Raw genomic sequence first — 21,647 nt, forward strand, 5'->3', positions numbered from 1 at the left:
TGTTCTTAATTAATTATCAATTTACTATGTCTTACCGTGGTATGTTAAAATAAGTGCATTCAATATATTACATTACTTAATTAGTGAATAAAATAGGATTTAAATAATTAATATTAGTTAATGTCAACATACAATCATTTAAAAAGAAAACATTCTTGATAGAATGATACTCATGAGTAGAGGTGCAGGAGAAAGCATCTGCAGTGAGATGCGGTTAAAAATAATTGTTGCAGCAGATTCTGATTGCCTTAAATACAGCATATTACAGAGTTCGAACTCAGTAATGTAGGCACTGAAGACTTACCCAGATTCGGGGAAGAAAGCTGAGTATAATGGGAAGGAAGAGATTGGAGGAAGAGAAAGCCTAATTACTGAGAGTTTAATAGGAGGAAGGAATAATTAAAAATGAAACAGTGGTTGAGAGAATATTATGATTGATCTGATAAGATTAAATAACTAGATGAAAAGTTGCCATTAAGGGGAAGAATAAATTAAACATATTGGTTTTGTGCTTATCAGTGAGGAACATGACAGAGATGCAACGGGTTTGGGGCAAACAAAAGACGAAGGAGGAGGATAACTATACAACACAGGGTATTTTGAGAGCCTTTTTAGGGAATAGCAGCATACAAACGTAGCATGTTCCATGAAATAGTTGAAGCTGTGGATGAGGGACTGAGGGAAGAATTCCGGACATGGATGTTACTCCAATTTTATGCTCAGTAAGGAGATGAAATTTCAGAATGAGGTGTGATGCTGGAAGGAAGCTTTGTGAAATAAGACAAGAAGAGGGCTAATTAGAGAACCATTTGGACAGTGTGTGCTTTGAACAGTTTGGTCGGAGTAAAGGACTGGTCTGAGAAGGGAGATGAGCTGGCGAAAGGCCGGTGCCACCGAAGCCAGTGGGGAGCCTCCGGGCAGGACAAGGTCGGGCAGTGGAGTGAGTGAGCAGTCGGAAGGCTGTTTGTTCCGTCCACACGATCCAGGGTGAGCCGTTTAACTCATTCGAATGAAGACAGATTGCCAACAGAAAAATAGGGTGGAGTAAAAGAAAAACATGATACATTGATTTCACAGCATTACCCAGTTTTCAAAATGAATTTCATCTAAAAACTCACCTTCATGTGATTTGTTTTCGTAAGAGCCGAACGTAACCAGTGGTGTCTTTTTTATTCACTGTTGCTGCAGGCCCATCTTTACCTTTGAGATCTATCTGCCCTCCGAACGCGTGTTTTTATTTGGAGCTGAAACATCTGAAAGCCAAAGAAAATGGACAGAGGCGATAGCTAAGGTATCTAACTCTCGTGTTATTACCCTAAACCCAGAGAAGTTCTTCAACTTGGGATCTGTGGCTGAGCTCTAGGGGTCCTCAAGACTTTCATACAAGATTCTGAGAATGTTCAGACCTCATTATGTTTTCAAAGGTGGTGATGAAGAGGTTATGAGTTACATTCCTAGAGCCTTAAGCAGAAAATAAATTAATGTAGGACCTTGGGGAAATCATTCTTCAAATAAAGGTCATACTTCGATGATGAAGATTTTTTTCAGTATTGTAAAGTCATTTCTGTGCATGTCTTTTTATGGGCAGCCACCTTATTAGTGCACAAAGGGACATGGGCAGATTCAGTAAAAGATGCAAAGGAATACAAACCTCGGGGGTTGACAATTTGGGAAGCACCACACATCAACAAATAGGATGTATATATCAAGAAAAATGGTTTAAGATGCTGCCATTTGAAAAATACATTATCAGCTGTTCAGGTTTAAGACTGAGAGCAAGTTTAAAAAAACTGTTTTGAAAATTTGGGTAACTTTGAAATCCTTAAAAGAAAAACAAAGGTAATTTTTCCACTTTGCCCCACATTTGTAGATAGGGAAGGGATTTCCTATTTTCACCGTCTTTATCTCTTTTCTGTGTTTGTTGTAACAGCATTTTGTTCCCCTTGTTGCTGAAAACTTAACAAAAGCTGACTATGATTTGATTGGTCAACTCCACTACAAAGACTGCCAGGCCCTGGATCAGTGGAGGAAAGGCTGGTTTGCCATGGACAAGTCTAGTTTGCATTTTTGCCTTCCGGTGCAAGAAGTCCAGGAAGATAGAATGAACTTAAGAAGACTGCAAGAGCTAAGTAAGATTTTTTTCTCCCTCATCGTACATTTTTGGACACAATTTCTTATTGCCTATGTGTAATGGTAACTTTTATATAAAATTAGGAAGGTCATCCTCAAACACGTGACTAAGGGATATCAATAAGCATGCCTTTATGTGAATTTAGTAAGATATTATTAATAAATATGGTGGTGCTTTTCTCCCTCTAGCAATCAGCACAATGGTTCAAAATGGGGAAAAAGTGGATATCTTGCTCTTGGTTGAAAAAGGGAGGTAAGTGCATTTTTTGTCTTTGGCTTTTATTGGAATAATTCTAGGGAGTAGGGTATTTTGTTCATCTCCGTGGGAAAGAACCCATTATTTTATAGCCTGCTAGAACTTTTCTGAAGTCTGTGGGTGTGTATTTATATACTCTTCAGGAGAAAGAACACACCGGTGAAGCTCACGGGTTTTCATATTTGTTATGACAATCTCAGTGTGACCAATTATTGTTCTTTTCTGTAGACCTAGATGCCTTTGGGACATTCTCATTTAAGTATTTGGAAGCACTTTGGTAGTTGTAAATATATTTCCAAGGTAGTTATATGAGGAAAAAAATAATACCCTGAATTATTTTTGCATGTGATTCATGCATAGCTAAGTACTGTTATAGCTCTTGAGGACAGGGTGATGATGGAATGGAAAACAGACATGGTCCCTGCTCTCATGAAGCATGTATGCTAATGGGGGAAATGGAATAGAAGCAGAAAAAAATTATACAGTGTTGTGTCCATCAGTTTGAACTGGCTTAAAGAAAAATAAGATAAAGACAGAAAGGCTGATGGAGCAGTATTCTCTCTTAGAGGGGATGGGAAGGTGTCTTTGATCCGAGGTCTGCGTAAAGTGAAGAAGCAAACCATGCAGCAGCCTTCGTAGTGTTCCAGGTACAAGGTCAAGGGTCTTTTGAAGACCCTAAGAGTATGATGTACTGGGCATGTTCAAGGTCTGAAAAAAGCTCCTGTGTCTGGGGAGATTTAAATGAGTGGGAGAAGGAAAAAAAGGATTCAGAGATATCCCTGGGCCAGATGGTGCAGGGCCTCACAGGCCATGATATGTAAAGATTTGAATTTGAGTCTAAGAATGTCAGCAAGCTGCTCAGTTCGAGAGCTGGGAAGTGGAATGCTCTGAGTTGTCTTTAAAGGACTACTCTGACTCCAGATGAACAGGCTTTTGGGGAGAAGAGTAAAAGCGAGTGTCCAGTTAGGATTCTGCTGCAGAGGCCAGACAAGAGCCGATTGGTCTAATACCATGGTTATAAGGAGGGGCGGGGCGTATTATGAAGGTACGGATGGAGGGATCTGTAGATGGCTTAGGTGAATGTAAGAGTCAAAGAGGACCCTAAAGATTTTGGCTTGAGCAGTTCCATGAATGATGCACTGTGTTTTTCAGGTAACCAATATAGGAGATTAGAGGTCACTAGTAAGTTTGCAATAGTAGTAGCAGATCGAGAATTTGGTATTGTAAGTGATAACTTTGGGATAGCTATCTGATAGCAAAGCGGTGCTGGTAAGTGGCCATTTGGACATACAAGTATGGAATTAAGTGGAGAGGTGGGTGGAGATACAGATCCTATTGGCCTAGGAATGGCTGGATTCACTGAGAGAAAGGGTAGTTAGGAAAGGCTTAAGCATGTAGCCCCAGGGTTTCACTATTTAGAAGTGGAGGAGAAGAGGATGATCTAGAAAAAGGCCTGGGAGGGAGCCCCTGGGGTCGTAGCACAGCAGTTACGAAGGAAATAGTCTCTTGGACAAGATATTTTTTCTTTATTTCTCGTCATTCATTTTAAAAATCTTTTAAGAACACTGATTCTGAATGTTTCTCTCTGTGAGTGTACAAGATAATTTGAAGAATATGTACATGTGACAGTATACTAATGTAGCTGAATCAGCCTCGCTCTTGTTGTTTTCCTTCCATGCGACAAGAGTAGTGACTTCCAACAGTTATCTGAACCCGTCTTTGCTTCAGCTTCGGGGGAGGACATCGCAGTTAGAGAGCAGGAGTGTTGCTGATTAGGTATCTGTGTTAGTGTTCATTTTTTAATTGCCAGGCATCATGAGGATTTTGTATTTTCCCTTATTTATTTCTGGGATTATTTCATACTTGAGATTCCGATTTTTGGTACCAGACGGTGGTTTCACTCTGCGGTCAGAGTGCTGTTACTTCTGTGTTCACAAATACCGATGGGGTAGTATTGTGTGTAGAAAGTACTGCACTATGAAAGCACTAGCACTAATGCAGTGTTTACAGCTATTCCTGAATATCGGTGGCATGTCTGTGTTGCCTGCCACCTCTATGGCAGGCAACAGTGGTCAGAAGTACCCTGTCTGAGCTCGTGGAACTTAGGGTTTTAAACAAATAAGCAACAACTTACTAGTTGAGTTTATGTATTTATCATTTATATACTTCTTCAGGTTACTGTAGTCAAGGTGCCTTTCTACCATTTTCAGTCTACGAAGGATCTGACCAGTGAAGGATTGACCAGTGGTAGGCAGGTCAAGTGTAGCAATGTTAATTAAAATGTAGCAGACAGGGATTAGAATTCCTCAGTACAAGGAATTTTCACTTACTGTTTGTGGTTTATGCAGTATACCCTTGGAGGCAAACTGGGGAGCCTGAAGTCTAACTGTTTGTTAGTCACATCGTGACTTCTCCCCTGGACTGTAGGAATCGGGAGTGTATCTGAATTCAGATTATATCTGAGTTCAGGGAATAGGTGAAAACTGATGGAATTCCAAAATAATGGTCACTGCTACTTAGTCATGTTTTTTATAGTAATTTCAAAGTTTTTAAAAAATCTACATATGTTAGTAGCAAGTTAATCCTAAAAGCATAGGAATGTACCAGGTAGGGGTAGCAGAAATACAGGTCACAAATGCAGGACCACATTATTTTCCTTAAATTTCTTTGAATAGCTGCCATACTAAATGCATCATTTACAGCAACTGTATTTATCACCTTGAAATTTTGATTTCATGTGTTTTTCCTGTTTTCTGCAAATCAGTATCCTGATAACAATAACACAGTGATGAGAAGGCATAGAATTTACCAGGTACCAGATACTATCTTAAGCACTTAAACAGCGTTCCCGTGCCCGTATGAAATTGAAGAGAAGGATCCATTTTGAAATCAAGATCAAGGCCAATTGATAACATCATCTAAAGATTTTTTTCTTTTTAAAACACGTGCTAAGTGTTAATTTATTGGTATTTTTATACAGATCATTCTCAAGATTTAAATCATCCAAGGCACCAGAGCCTGAATAAACAATATGTTAGTGGAATTTAAAATGTTAGCATTTTGTTAGAAAATAAAAATTTAAATGCACAACTTAAAAGCTGTTTTGTTAGAAAAAGATATAATCATACCATGGGTACCTAATGAAAGGTGAAGCAGAAGGAAGAGAGGTCCGGAGTGTGAAGAGAATAAAAACCAGCCTAGGGGGTCGTGAGCGCGCTGGGCCAGGAACCCTTACAGACCAGACTGTGCAGGCGCATCTGCATGTGGTACCTTGTGTGGTGAAAATAGCGCCTCACATGTACCCATGTACTTATACACACGTATGCATGTGTGTGCACACACATGTGTTTATACACATATGTATATTATGTAAATGAATGGACTCATAATAGGGAATAGTGGAAAAACAGCAGGTGTGGGAGGCAACGTGCAAGGTAATGCCTTTGATTTTAGACGTGTCGAATGTCAGTTGCTTGTAAACATCTAAGGAGAAATTGCTGGGAGAGCCTTGTATTTATGGATCTGATATTCATGAAAAGGTCAGCAGGGCGGAGATAGTATTGTGTTGCCCAAAATGTCTGTTTTTTTTCTGTCAGATGGCTCTAGTAGCCCTTAGCTGTCTTTAAGTTTATTGGAAACAATTTTGTTAGACTGTATTATGACAGCTGTCATATCAGTGTGTATTTTTTAAAAAATACATCAACATTGGTAAATTTTTGTGTGGCCATTTTAATATCGAAAGTGGAACAAGAAAATAAGCATTTTTTTGCATATATTGTGCTCTGTCATTTCAAGAAAGGTGAAAATGCAACTGAAATGCAAAAGATTTGTGCAGTGTGTGGAAAAGGTGCTGTGACTGATTGAATGTGTCAGCAGTGGTTTGCAAACTTTTGTGCTGGAGATTTCTTGCTGGATGATGCTTCACAGTCAGGTGGACCATTTGAGGTTGATAACGATCAAATGGAGACATTAATTGAGGAAATCAACCTGCTGCCATGTGGGAGATAGCTGACATACTCAAAATATCCAAATCAATAAAGTTATTGGTGAAAAATTTTAAAAGTTGTCTTATTTTACAGAAAAAAAACCACACAGACTTTTTGGCCAACCCAGTAGATTTCAGAATTACCCATATATAGAAGGAAAAGGTGAACTCACTTGAGAGTCTTAGAGGAGAAGGGCAGGAGTAACATGCTGGAGCTTTCATGAATGCACATTATTTTGGAGGCAGGGCGGGGTTGTCAGAAGGAGCAGCTACCCTGGAATATTAGGTGAATTTACTCAGGGAGTGAATCAAGAAACCAAGAGAAAGCGTGTCACGAAACCTAGAGAGTTTCAAGAAGGAAAGGAGAGTCAAAAGTGTCAGGTGCTCTGCCTAATGAGAACAGATTCTCCATCACCAAGGGACCGGTCTGGGTCTCCATCTAGTGACTTTGCAGAGGGCAAGAGGGATAAAGCAGGAACTGGGTTAGATTAAGGCTCAGAACTGAACAAACTGGAACAGTTGGTGAGGGTAGTTTGTCAAGGATGTCTGGAGTTAATATGATTATCGAGGGAGAAGGGATTTGACCCAGAAAGGGAATGTGTATACAGTTTGTTTTTAGAGAGCTTGAACTTGTGCAACCTTAAATTTTGATGAGAAAGAGACACAGAAGAGGAGAGATTTAACATGTAAGAGAGTGGACAAGAGAACAATTGTAACAGGAAGAAAAGAGGAATTGGTGGGAGATTTTGGAAGTTGGTAGCTTTCTAGATTTGGCGGCAAGATGCTGAGAGAGACACCAGTCTGATGGTGTTCAGTTCTTTGTAAACCAGGAGGTACGGGTGACTCCTGAGCTTTTGACCTGGGTGACTTCCCCAGTGGTTGTATCATTTACCAAGATAGGGAATACATCCTTCCCTCCAGTACTCAGACAAGGCCCATTAATTATAGATGTGATTGTTAACAGCCATTTTAATACGTTGCCCAAAGAGAATTTCATTGCACTGCCCTCTCTCTCATCGCTCTTTTGATCTATTAGCCCCTTGGGAATAACGACTATACACTAAAGTAGATTGTGTCAGACTTGTCAATGACAGATAAAATTGTGGCTTTAGGAAATAAAACAACTTCCAATTACTCATGTTGATGGCATATAGAGATAGTGAGTAATTGAAAGAGTGAGAGAAACCAGCCAGCTGTAAGTTTTAAACTTTTTTTCCCTAGTAACTGCTAGAACCGGAATTGGGAATTATAAATAAGTATAATGAAGTAATTTTATATTTTTCCCTGTTTTTATCTACCTTTGATTAAGGTGCTAAAATATATTAATGCTCCTTAAAGGCAAGAAGGAGGAAGAACCCTCTGAACTGGAAAAGTTCATAAATTGATACTCATCCACTGAATACAGTCACTATTTAGATATATATTGTAATCTTCACGGTAATTTTCTCTATATGCATAGCATGAGTGCCTTTAGACAGAAAAATATTGCAGTAATATTTTGCACACCCAGAGCATTTTTGCTACAAAAAACTCTAAACAGAAGGTGTTCCAGATGGTGTCGCTTTAATGTGTATTCTTTGTATACTTTAAAAATTATTATTTTGGAAAAATAAAGCTTTCTTGATTACACTTAAGGGTTTCTGTCATGCTGTTTGGTGCTGTGACTGGGACTGGATCCTGTCCATTTCTTTTATGCCTTAATCAGAATTTCTGTCTTCAACAAAGGAAAAGTCGTGTTTTTGAATATCTGTTGTTTGTCAGCGAGTGTTTTGGGTCACAAGGTCAGAGGCCTTTTCCTGGACAGTAGGTTACAGGCTCACTTTCACTGGAATTTGTAATAGATTACACCATCCTTTTCTCAACCTGTGAGGACCATTTCTGCACCTCAGCCCACACTTCCTGTGCATCTTTCTGATAGACAAGCTGCAGTGTTCACCATCTTCACGTTACATACAGTAATGGCATAACTGTCAGACACCTATAGTTAACTTTCACCAAAAGGTTGTTGGTTGTAAGGAATAGAGTAAACATGAATGAAAAACTCAGCCGTGTTATCGGAGATAGAAAAGACTGGGATGTGTATTATTTTTTTGTTTGCTTCCCCCCCCCCCAAGATTCCTTGGTTGACCTACAGTAAATTATAATGCACTTAATGGTTCCGAAGCCTGATTGCATTCAGTTTTAATTGCAAATTCCAGACATAAAGCAGCTGACATTGGGGAATAAACATTTTATCAGTATGTTCCACAATTTTGAAACAGACTACTTTTCTTAATTTAGGAGATTAACACCTTAAGTTTAAGATTCTTATTTTATATCAACTTACTACCTGTGATGTCTTTCCCTCCTTGAATTGTGTTTTCTGTCAGCCATGTGAGCAATACTCTGGAGGGTGAATTATCTCGAAGTGGGTTCTAAATTGTGCATGTAATTGCAAATTAAACAGTAGCCGATTGCCCACAATATCAGCTTGACTGCCTTTGTAACTTTCTGATGATTTAATTTGAAGAGATGGCTTCATTTGAATGTTGCCAAGGTAAACAGAAGATCCTCCTCTCTCACCACCCCCACAGGTTTTAGAAGAAGAAAGAGACGGTTCACATTTACCTTAGGAAGGGATATTTTTTTGTTAAAGGAAATTCTGATACATGACTATTTTACAAAAGGTGGATTTAAAGTACATATTATTTGCTTGACAATTTACTTCAATCACTTCAAAGCCCAGTCTATATACTAAAATATAAGCTTACAAACAAATAAATTAGACATGATGTGAAAGAATACAAAAGAATGAGAAGATCCTTTCTAGATAGAAAAATAGGATCAGGATAATGATTTGTTTCATTTTTAAGAGAAGTATTTTTAACTGGATCTGGGATTCTTGGCTAGAATTTCAGTAGGAAGAAAATCAGGTGACCAAAAGACTAAGCTATTTCAAGAGATGGCAACAGTAGGTTCAGAGAAATAGGATGGGCTAGGGAACAACTTCTGTTCAAGTTCGCTGTAACCTTAATTCCTTGAGGAGGATGCATGAACCAGTGGGCCTAGAAGATAGATTGATAACATATTAGTTTTATCAATTAATTTAATTAGTAACTTGCCTTGTTTTAGAAAAAATGCAGGCCCTTTACAAGGGTACAGAGACTCTTACCTGACATCAAATTATGTTACAAGGCAACTATAATCAGAACAGTCTGGTATTGCATAAGAACAGACACATAGATCAATGGAACAAAATAGAGAGTCCAGAAATAAACCCATATCTCTACAGTCAATTAATATTTGACAAAGGGGGCAGGAACATGAAAGGGAGTAAAAATAGTCTGTTCAACTTGCAAATGGTATTGGGAGATCTGGACAGCTACATGCGAAAAAATGAAACTTGACCACCAACTTACACCATACACAAAAGTAAACTCAAGATGGATAAAAGACTTAACTATAGGTTGCAACACCATAAAAGTCCTAGATGAGAACATAGGCAGGAAAATCTCAGATATTCCACGCAGCAATATTTTCATTGCTATGTCCCCTACAGCAAGGGGTGTAAAGAAAAGAATGAACAAATGGGACTTCATCATATTAAAAAGCTTCTGCACAGCTCTAGAAAACATCAGTTATAGAAAATGAAAAGGGAACTAAATGTATAGGAAAATATATTTGCCAATGAGACTTTGGACAAGGGTTTGATCTCCAGTATATATAAGGAATTCACAGGACTCCGTACTTGGAAGACAAAAAATCCAATTAAAAAAATGGGCAAAGGACTTGAACAGACACTTCTCCAAAGAGGACATGCAGAGGACCCAGAGACATATGAAAGGATGCTCAGCATCACTAGCCATCAGAGAGGTGCAAATTAAAACCACAGTGAGATACCACTGATTCAGACACCAGCCTGCAGTGCCTGCGGTATTATAGATGAGATAGGAGAAAAATTCATGTGGACTACTGACTCCTCTGGAAGAAAAGGGACAGCTAGGCTTCTCTCTCAAGGGGAGAGAGCCTTGACAGGTTTTTATGGGGTTCAGTTTGCATAGGAATATGGGGTGTATGCATAAAGCTCATCAGTCATTATCAGGCAGAAATGAGTAAACAACCAATAACATTCAAAGAATTCTGAGGGCTTATTCTGAGTCAGGGTCAGGTAGTTAAAGGGCCATAAAACTTTAGGGAACAAGCTCACTTCCTGCTTGGACCCTTGTCATTTAAATTGAGGGTATTAGCAAAGTAGGTTTCATATGATTTTATGCATTCTTTCTTAGGCCCAATCCCCGTAGGGAACCCGCCCTTTTCAGCACAGGGTGGCACCCACCTCCAGCATTGTTTCAGGCTTAAGGCATTTTTTCAGGCTTAAGGCATTTTTTCAGGCTTAAGTCAGGCAGCGGAGGGAAGGCAGCCAAGTGATTAGGAGACTTCTTGAAGATAGAACGAGGACTCAGGCTATGTCAAAGCCGAGGGGTAAGGGTCTATCACCCCCCCCTTCTCTGTAGCCCCCAAGTCCTTCCCTAGGGCCCCCGTGATCATGCCTGTCTTAGGTCATCCCTCCCTTGAGGAATCTTACCCATCATTGGCTAACCAATCAAGCATTGGGGGCCAGGCAGGGTGAAGTAAAAGGAGCAGAGGTGGTGCCATTGCCAGGGAAATAAAAGCTTTGTCTCCTTAGTGGCTGACTTATGGTCCAGAGGTCACTCCCTCAGCCTTAGCCATGCAGGGATGGGGTTATAGCTCCTGAAACCAGGCAGGGCAGTTTCCAACATACCACTTTGCACAGGTCAGAATGTCCACCATAAGCAAAGCAACAAACAGTTACTGGCGAGGTTGTGGAGAAAGGGGAACCCTCATACACTATTGGTGGGAATGCAGACTGGTGCAGCCACTGTGGGAAGTAGTATGGAATTTCCTCAGGAACTAATAATGGAACTGCCTTTTGACCCAGTGATTCCCCTGCTGAGATTGTACCCTAAAAATCCTGAAACATCAATTCCAAAGAACTTATGCCCCCCAATGTTCATAGCAGCACAATTTACAATAGCCACATGCTGGATATAAGCTAAGTGCCCATCAGTAAATGAGTGGATCAAAGAACTGTGGTATATGTACACAATGCAGTACTACACAGCAAAAAGAAAGAAGGAGCTCCTACCCTTCATGACAGCATGGATGGAACTGGAAAAGCATTATGCTGAGTGAAATAAGCCAGGAGGTGAAAGACAAATACCATATGATCTAACCTATAAGTGAAATCTAATCAAAAGAATAAATAAGCAAGCAAAACATAACCAGAGACATTGAAATAAAGAACAAACTGAAAGTAACCAGAAGGGAAGCAGGAGGGGGGTGGCAGGGGAAAGAAGAGGAAGGGTCATGTCAAGAAACGTGTAAAGGACCCATGGACGAAGCCAAAGGGGGGTTAGGATTGAGGGTGTGAGGTGGGGGATGAATGGGGCAGGGGGAAGTGGTGGTGGGAAAATGGAGACAGCTCTGCTTGACCAACAGTAAAAAGAAATTTAAAAGACAAAAGAAAAAGAAAAAGCATTTTAAAACTATTTAAAAAATTATCTTTTAAATGAAGATTTGGATTCCTTCAACAGCCAACGGAAGAAGACCATTAAAGGTTTTGAGCAGATTCAAAACAGGGCTGTTCCTCACATTCGTATAGGTAATTGCCTAATAGTGTATACAGATTGAAAAACTGGAGTCCTTGCCTTGTGGGAGGAAGCAGGTGCCTTGACACTTTGTGTTGTTATGCGGGCTTCAGAAGGAACACGCTCCTTAGGATAACATTTTCTGCTGCCTTATTCTTGTGGCACATCTCTGTATCTGCAGATATCCTTAGTAATTGTTTGCCTGTTCCAGCCAATCTACTATCACTATGCAGCAGTTTCTTAACTAAAGGTGGGGGGAAAAACTGTATCTCTATAAACTAAAATGAGGGTAATTTAGAGATCCAATGACTAAATAAAATTTTCCAGATTCCCATTTCTGGCCATGAAGAAACAGCTTTCCTCATCCATACTCTCTCAGTTTGAACAGCTAGAATACTGCACAGAATGTATGAACCAACTAGCTTCAGGCTTTGGGAAAATAGGCATTCCAGGGATCATGGAGAGAAGGGGGACAAATGAAGTGAGACGCAAGGTCACCTTTGCTTCCCGTCTGTAGGTGTGTTTTAGTCCACGACACAGGGAACGGGGAGGCTCAAGGAGAATCCAGTGGTTTTGTTGCATCATATAGGTAGAGACAGGAGTTGGTGAATCTGTAGTCACTAAAATTTGGAAAATGGAGTTCCATAGCAGAGGGTAGGATTTAGAGAAAGAGTTTCAGAAATCTTTGCAGGAGTTCACTTCCATCCTGGCTCAGTTCTCCTCTGCCTGTTTGCAGGGTGAAACTGCAGGCCAGGTGGAAATAGCTCTTGTGGTTGTGCTGCTAGGAGTTGAACAGTTCTCAGAGCTTGACACTGTTGGGGTATGTTCATCTTTTGTCCACCCATGTTACACAGACCTCGTTAAACACATAGGGCATTAGCAGAGATCCTGGCAAAGTAACTCCATGGTATCAAGGCCAAGCCAACCCAAGAGTAAAGGCTGCTCTGTTTTTAGCTGACTAAGCTTAGAAAATAGACCTTGAAGGATCAGCTGCTCCACAAGTGTTAAATTAGTGTCCTGGGTCAGACAGGCAAATGATGCCAACACGTTCTAAAGGACCACAGCACAGGGCTGACACTCGGCTTGGCACTCACGAAGCCTTAGCATGTGCAGAAGATGCCCAGTGATGGGAAAAAGCTGCAAATCAAGTGACAGGCAGTGACCGGGAATGAGTGGAATTAGCAAAAAAAAAATACAGCGACTTGTAAATATTATAAATATTTTCAAAGATGTAAAGGGAAGCACAAACATAGCAAGAAAAAAATGGATACCTAAAAAAAGAACCAACTGGAACTCATAAATCTAAAGATCACAGTATCCGAAAAATTTTTACTGGATTGGTTTAATGTAAGATTAGACTGTAAATAAGAAAAAATGATTTTGAAGGCATGACAAAATGAAAGACAAAAACTTAAGCACAGATAGAAAAGGCAAAGTAAAATCACCAGAGTTTCAGTGACCTGTGGGACATTATCAGGCAGTTTCAGTATAATTAGAGTCCAAAAATGAGAGAAGAGAAAGATGGATTAAAAACAATGTTTGAATTTGTTTAAACTATAAACCCACATGTACTAAAATCAACATATCTCAAGCATGATAAAGACAAACCACATCAAGACACATCACAATCAAATTCTAGAAAACCAGTATAAAGATAAACAAAAAAAAAAGTCCCAGAGGGAAACACACATTAAATATAAAGGACAAAGATGAGAATGTCTTGTTAGAAACAATGTACACCAGAAGATAGTATAGTGAAAGATTTTAAATGCTGGCAGAAATCAAAAAGGAAAGGAAAAAAGAATACCTCCAAACGAAGTAACCAGACCAGTGGCTGTTAACCTAAAATACTCTATTCAACAAAAATATCTCCCAGATCTGAAAGGAAAATGAAGTATTTCTGGGCCAAGTAAATGCTGACTTATACTAAAAGATTTGGTGTTTTTATTTTTGTATAACTGCTTAGGATATTTGTGGAGTCTGTTATCTGTTATTTGCTTTTTAGTTGTGTTTAAAATGTTATATAAGTGAATTTATGTTTATACAAATTTATTGGTTTTATTATTTGTGAAGATGCTTCTGGTTCTTGCCAAGTAGACTAGGCTTAAACATGACAGACTACACTTTGTAGTAACTGTGTTGCAATTTTGAGAAAATCATTTTTATTAGTCCTGGGACTTGGTTTCTGGGTCTTCCTGAACTGCCTTGATTCATTGTAGGGTACTGTGATGTTTCTCTATATGGCTTGAAGTGCCCTTTATGTAAATGCTTGAGAAATGGATGATAAGAACAATTCTCTCTATAAGTAGACTTCTTCAAAATAACTTCTCAGATTTCAAAGATATAAATGAATGTTTCTTTGGAATTCTTATCCAGAAATGTGAAGTGGTTGTTTGGTAACACCTGAAGTCACCCACTTCACCAGCATCAGTGTCGAAAGCATCTTTTGATGCTTTGTTCAGTGTGCACAGAGTTTAGAGGGGAGAGTTGTTGAACTGATGCCGTTCAATGTCAAATTCAACGTGCACAGAGCTTAGGTAAGCATCCGAGAGCAAAGTTGTTGAACTGATGCCGTTCAATATCGGACATCTGCTGAACTAGATGATTTATTTTAGGATTCAGTCCTTGACAGGTTGACTCCTGAGTTAACTTGTTGTGCATTCTACCCCTCACTAGTGCACAAGGAGACAGCTAAGCTTGTCATCGTGGGATTTCTTCTGACAAAGAAAGTTTGACGGAAGTGTGAAGCATTCGTGGTTAATGGCAGAATTACACTGGTATCGTGGGAGGGCCATTGCATTTTTGGTTGCTTTCACTGTTTGCTGAAATGCCCACTCCTACACTTTGTCTAAAAGCAAATGGTTTCAAATATTTTTTAAAATTTATTAATTTTTAGAGAGGGGAAAGGAGGGAGAAAGAGAGGGAGAGTGTGGTTATCTCTCACGTGCCCCTACTGAAGACCTGGCCCACAACCCAGGCATGTGCCCTGACTGGGAATTGAACCCATGACTCTTTGGTTCACAGGCTGGCACTCAATCCACTGAACCACACCAGCCAGGGTGAAACAGTTTCAAATATTTTATATCAGATTTAGAGGTACTTATTAGGTTAAAAAAACAACAACTAAGACTCAAAGTTAAAATTCTCTCTCTACCTAAACTCCTGAATTTAGCAAGAGGTAATTTTAGTTAGGTCTAGCAGTGTAAGGGCTTGATATTTCTCAAGGAAATTACCTGAGTTACACAGTTTCATTTAGACAAATGTTCCCAGCAACAGAGTGCTTTTGAGCTAGAGACGATGCCAGATAAATGAAAAGGCTAAAGCATGCCAGGAATATGAGAGTAGCAGAATTCTTCAAAAAGAAAATGACAAAACCCGGAGGTTAGGGCTGCTGTAGTGATGTTGGAAAATAAAAACAGTAGATAAAGACGTCAGAAAGCAAGATATGAAGATTACGGGCGTTAATGAAGTATTGGTAGTTGCAGCAAGTTGAGAAGACTATGTAAGTGTGGGGAGGGGCCAGTAACTTTGCCTTCTTAGGGGAGCATTTCAAGAAAAGAAGCCAGAGGGGAAAAATGCCATTTATTTTCTCTTTAAATTGAATCAGAATTATCAGGAGTACCCTCAAAAGAGTACCCTCCTCCCCCAAACCAACAAAAAAACCACAGCCCCCCAGCATTTATACAGCCCATTCTTCTCTTTCAGTGAATCCACAATAGCCCTATTACAGTTTGAAACTGAGATTAAATAGTTGTGATTTGGTATAAATATACATTTATAAGTTTACTTCGGTATGTTTATAAATTTACTTCAGTATAAATAAAAATTGATTTGAAACCAGCTTCACTGTATCTAGTGATAAGACTTCACAATTATTATGTACCTACTAAATGTCAAGCACCATACTAATGACTAAAGAGACTGAAATGCCTCCCTTGTTTACCTGCATGATATTTGGAGTCCAGCAGCTAAAATAGTCTGGGCCCTGGCTGGAGGGCCTTGTCCCAGTACACCAGGGTTGCAGATTTGATGCCAGGTCAGGGCACATACAAGAATCAATGAATGCATGCATGCATAAGTGGAACAACAAATTTATATTTCTCTTTCTCTCTTCCTCTCCCCTTTTCTCTTTCTCCAATCAATCAATAAAATATTCTCAGACATAGCGTAGATGGCATAATGGAGGGCAGAGGGATTCATGGGGATTTAGAAGGGACCCGTTACTAAGCACAGCAGGGACAAAGGCTTAGAGTGTCAGGGAGGGTCTCCTAGAGTACACCTGGGGGAAGGTTTGGAGTTGCCAGCCAAAGAACAGGAAATATTTATTAAGTTTGTGTTACAAAGATAAGGAGATGTAATTTGTTTAATGTGACATGAGTAGAGGGAATGGCAAAGTTGAATGGGAAGGCTGGCCAGGTCATGAAGACATTTTCTTCTTGAGAGCTCCAGAGCTAAAGAACAGTGACCAAGAAGTGTTGTCTTCTCTTCTCCACAAGCTCTCCAACACTTGTTGTTTGTTGCTTTGTTTATGATGGCCATTCTGAACTGTGTAAAGTGGTATCTCATTGTGGTTTTAATTTGCATCTCTCTGATAGCTAGTGATATTGAGCATCTTTTCATGTGTCTCTGGATCTTCTGTATGTCCTCCTTGGAGAAGTGTCTGTTCAAGTCCTTTGCCCACTTTTTAATTGGGTTAGTTGTCTTCTTAGAGTGAAGTCATGTAAGTTCTTTGTATATTCTGGAGATTAAACCCTTGTCTGAGGTATCATTGGCAATTATTTTTTTCCCATATAGTTGGTTGTCTTTTTATTTTAATACTGTTTTCTTTAGCCATGCAAAAGCTTTTAATTTTGATGAGATCCCATTTGTTTATTCTTTCCTTTATGTCCCTTGCTCTGGGGGACATATCAGTAAAAAAGTTGCTGTGTGAAATATCTGAGATTTTCTTGCCAATGTTCTCCTCTAGGGCTTTAATGGTTTCAAGGTTTTTATTTAAGTCTTTTACTCACCTTGAATTTATTTTGGTGTATGGTGTAAGTCATTGCTCAAGTTTCATTTTTTTTGCATGTAGCTGTCCAGTTCTCCCAAAACCATTTGTTGAAGAGGCTATTATTAGTCCATTTTATGTTGCTGCCCCCTTTGTCAAATATTAATTGGCTATAGAGATTTGGGTTTATTTCTGGGCTCACTGTTTGGTTCCGTTGGTCTATGTGCCTGTTTTTATGCCAGTACCAGGGTGTTTTGATTACAGTGGCCTTGTAATACAGTTTGGTTTCAGGTATTGTGATCCCTCCTACTTTGTTCTTCTTTTTCAAAATTGCAGCTGTTATTTGGGGTCATTTATGATTCCATATAAATTTTCGAAGTGTTTGTTCTATGTCTGTGAAGTATGTCATTGGTACTTTAATAGTTATTGCATTGTATCTCTAAATTGCTTTGGGTAGTATGGACATTTTGATGATGTTAATTCTTCCAATCCATGAATACGGTATATGTTTCCATTTGTTTGTGTCTTCCTTGATTTTTTTCTTCAGTGTTGTGTAGTTTTCTGCATACAGGTCTTTTACCTCCTTGGTTAGGTTTATTCCCAGATATTTTATTTTTGTTTTTGCTTTATCGAATGGGATTTTTTCCTTGATTTCTGCTTCTGCTTTTTCATTGTTGGTATACAAAAATACCTTTGATTTCTGGATAGTGACTTTGTGTCCCACTGTTTTGCCAAATACATTTATTAAGTCGAGGAGTTTTTGGATAGAGTCTATAGGATTTTCCATGTATACTATCATGTCATCTGCAAACAGTGACACTTTTGTTTCCTCCTTTCCGATTTGGATGCCTTTTATTTTTTTTTTCTTGTCTGATTGCTGTGGCTAAAACTTCCAATACTATATTGAATAGAAGTGGTAAAAGTGGACAACCTTGTCTTATTCCTGATTTTAATGGAAAATATTTTAGTTTTTTCCCATTGAGTATGATATTGGCTGTAGGTCTCTCATATATGGCCTTTATTATATTGAGGAATGTTTCCTCTATTCCCACTTTGCTGAGTGTTCTTGTCATAAATGGGTGTTGTACCTTATCAAAACTTTTCCCACATCTATTGATATGATTATGTGATTTTTGTCTTTGCTTTTGTTTATATGATGTATTACATTTACTGATTTGAGAATATTGAACTATCCTTGCATCTTTGGGATGAATCCCACTTGGTCATGGTGATCTTTTTAATGTACTGTTGGATGCGGTTTGCCAGTATTTTGTTGAGGATTTTAGTGTCTATGTTCATCAGTGATATTGGCCTGAAGTTTTCTTTCTTTGTTGTATCTTTATCTGGTTTGGGGATTGGGATGATGCTGGCTCTAATCCATTGTTGGTGGGATTGCGGACTGGTACAACCACTGTGGAACACAGTATGGAATTTTCTCAAAAAAATAAAAATCGACCTGCCTTTTGACCCAGCAATTCCACTGCTGGGATTATATCCTAAGAACCCTAAAACACCAATCCAAAACAACCTATGCACCCCAATATTCATAACAGCACAATTTACAATAGCCAAGAGTTGGAAGCAACCTAGGTGCCTGTCAGGAAATGAATGGATCAAAAAATTATGGTACATATACACAATGGAATTCTATGCAGCAGAGAGAAAGAAGGAACTACCACCCTTTCAACAACATGGATGGAACTGGAAAGCATTATGCTGAGTGAAATAAGCCAGGTGTTGAAAGACAAATACCATATGATCTCACCTTTAACAGGAAGCTAAACAATGAAACAAACAAGCAAGCAAAATAAAAACAAACACACTGAAATAGAGAACAAGGGGACAGTGACCAGAGGGGACAGGGGAGGGAATTTCAGGGGAAAGAGGGGAAGGATTTACAGGAACAAGTGTAAAGGACACATGGGCACCAACTAAGGGGGGTGGAAGTGGGAGGGAGGTGGGTAGCACTGGGGGGGTAGGTTGGAATGGGAATAAAAGACAGAAAACTGTACTTGAACAATAATTTTTAAAAAACTAATGAAAGAAAACTTCCCTACATTAGTGAAGAAAGTAGACACCCAAGTCCAGGAAGCACAGAGAGTTCCAAACGAGATAGATGCAAAGAGGCCCACTCCAGGACACATCATAATTAAAATGCAGAAGATTAAAGATAAACAGATAGGAGGGTGGGTGTAGAAAAAAAGGGTGAAGAGGTGGTGGCAGGATTAAGAAGTACAAATTAGTCATTACAGAATAGCCATGGGGATGTAGTATAGGAAAGGGAGTGGCCAAAGAACTTACATGCATGACCCACAGACACGAAAAATGGTGAGAATATTACCTGAGTGGGGGTTGCTGAGTGGAGGGGGGCAAAGGGGAAAAAAGTCAGGACAACTGTAATAACACAATCAATAAAATATAATTTAAAAAAAAAGAAGTGTTGTCTTTAGTTTTGCATTTGGAAAAGATCCTTCCGGCATCCCCACAGAGGAGGGATTAGAGGAGTGGAGGATCAGGAAGGGTGTTCTGTGTGGAGGGGTTTTAAGACTTCGAGGAGCAATAAGGACCTGAAATAAGCTGATGCTGGAACAAAGAGGAGGCAAAGCGGATATGGCAGGGACCTGGAACCAACCGCAGTTTGTGACTGAATTCGTGGGGCAGTGATGAGGTGGGGGTAGGGGAAGCTAATTTATAATTAATCCTAAATTTTGGGTGGGGTAAGTGGAAAACTGTAGAACTAGTTTGGTAGGAGGAGGCAGAAAGCTTTCAGATGCTTGTGGCACATTGCGTTGAAGGTGTCCAAAAATTAATGCAACTTAATATTATGGTTTATTACTTAGTTATTCATATTAACATATATCCAGTGTCAAGATAGGTGTTTTTATTAGCCTCATTTTGCCGGTGATGAACCTGAGGCCCAAAGGGGTTTGGAAACCTCTCCCAGGTCACAGAGGAAATAAGTGCAGAACTGAAATTTGAGTTCTGGAAGTGATCAAATTGCCTGCTGTCTTAGCCGTGTCATACTTTTGTTTTTTGATTACGTGGAAATCTGGTTTGTAAAACAAAATCGTAGCCGGGAGATTGGGATTTGGGAGTGACTGATTTATAGACAGGGGGCCAAACCCACTGTCCTGGAGGACACATCCCTGCAGAGGCCTTGGAGTTCACATGAGCTCACTGAGGTTCCACCTCCATTTGTGGAAAAGTAAGCGAGCTTAGAAAAGAAAGGTAGGAGGAAAGGCAGAAAGAATTGTGCTAAAAAGCCAAATTGGGTGAAATTTCTCTCTCTCCGTCTTTTCTATAAGAAATGAAATCATCGGCAGTTCTGAAATTTTGAAAAGTACAGGCACATAAACCCAGTAGAAATCCTTGGTGATTCTTACCAGAACAGTTTCAGCTCATGTACTCAGAAAGAGAACAATGGGCTGAGGTGTGAAAGGAGGTGAGACCCCAAAGTTAGAGAGCTTCCTCTGCTCAAGGGAGAGATGTTGACTGCCTGCGCAGGGCAGAGAGCGCTTTGCGTGGAGGCTGATGGCAGATGGAGGGTTTTTCTTCGCATGGATAAGACAAGATCACAAGTGTATGGGTTTAAGGATCATTTGTCTAGAAGTAAGAATTCTTTTTTATTTTAAGCAAAATTATAATTTGAAATGCTTTTAAACTTTACAGGACATTATACATCCACGGGCACACCAAGTTGGATTTCACAGTCTGGCATACTGCAATCGAGAAAGCAGCAGGTACAGATGGTGACGCTTTACAGGATCAGCAGCTCAGCAAAAACGACGTGCCCATTATCGTGAACAGCTGTATAGCATTCGTTACACAGTATGGTAAGGATCACAGAGGTTTTATTCAACCCCCGGAACTCACAGTATCATTCTCACTGTTTTTAAGTGGTACCTCCATCGGACCGAATTAGAGGCTTTTATATTTGTAGTCACTTCAAAAAATAAAAAAACAAAAATAAAAATGTAATCACTAAATGCCATTCCATCTCCCAGTAAAGCTCATTCAAATTATATAAGTTTTACCATTTTCTTCTTCCTTTACATGCATAAAAATTTACATAGCACACTGAAAGGATCCGTATTGTAAAATGTATGTAAAAATAGTTTAAAGACTGTTTTGCAGATGTCACAAGCCTGCAGTGAAGTTAGGGGAACACAGTGTGCTGCCTGGACGTGGTATCGGAAGTGCTACACTGTGGGGCAGTGTGTACAGGAATTTACTTTTTTCAGCATGTATACAAGTGTGTATGTATTTATTTTACTTACCATGCTATTGGTCTTATGTTTATATTAAGAGTCATGGTTTTGATTGTAATATAGTTCTGACTTACTTGTACCTTTTTTGAATAGTGTGCAGATAAAAAAAAATCTTGAGACCCATGGTCCAGCCTCATTTTAGTATTCTTTTTTTTAAAGATTTTATTCATTTAGTTTTAGACAGAGGGGAAGGGAAGGAGGAAGAGGGAGAGAAACATCAGTGTGTGGTTGCCTCTCGCATGCTCCCTACTAGGGACCTGGCCTGCAACCAAGGTGTGTACCCTGACTGGGAATCAAACCAGTGACCCTTTGGTTCACAGGCCAGCACTCAATCCACTGAGCTACAGCAGCCAGGACTCATTTTAATATTCAA

The 21,647-nt window shown here is 39.4% G+C and overlaps 1 protein-coding gene across 5 annotated transcripts in view; it reads left to right on the forward strand.

The window, feature by feature from the left end:
- The window catches only part of ARAP2 (ArfGAP with RhoGAP domain, ankyrin repeat and PH domain 2), a 162,196-nt gene that overhangs the window by 84,678 nt on the left and 55,871 nt on the right, over positions 1–21,647 (forward strand). For all 5 annotated transcript variants that reach the window (XM_053672327.1, XM_053672326.1, XM_053672330.1 and 2 more), the window contains 4 exons: positions 1,189–1,291; positions 1,931–2,129; positions 2,320–2,383; positions 20,676–20,839. In XM_053672327.1, the coding sequence (XP_053528302.1) occupies positions 1,189–1,291; positions 1,931–2,129; positions 2,320–2,383; positions 20,676–20,839 (530 nt within the window). The remainder of the gene's footprint in view (positions 1–1,188; positions 1,292–1,930; positions 2,130–2,319; positions 2,384–20,675; positions 20,840–21,647) is intronic.

Source organism: Artibeus jamaicensis, unplaced genomic scaffold, assembly GCF_021234435.1.
Source record: "Artibeus jamaicensis isolate MK-2021 breed Jamaican fruit bat unplaced genomic scaffold, CSHL_Jam_final contig_76, whole genome shotgun sequence".
Lineage (NCBI taxonomy): Eukaryota > Metazoa > Chordata > Mammalia > Chiroptera > Phyllostomidae > Artibeus > Artibeus jamaicensis.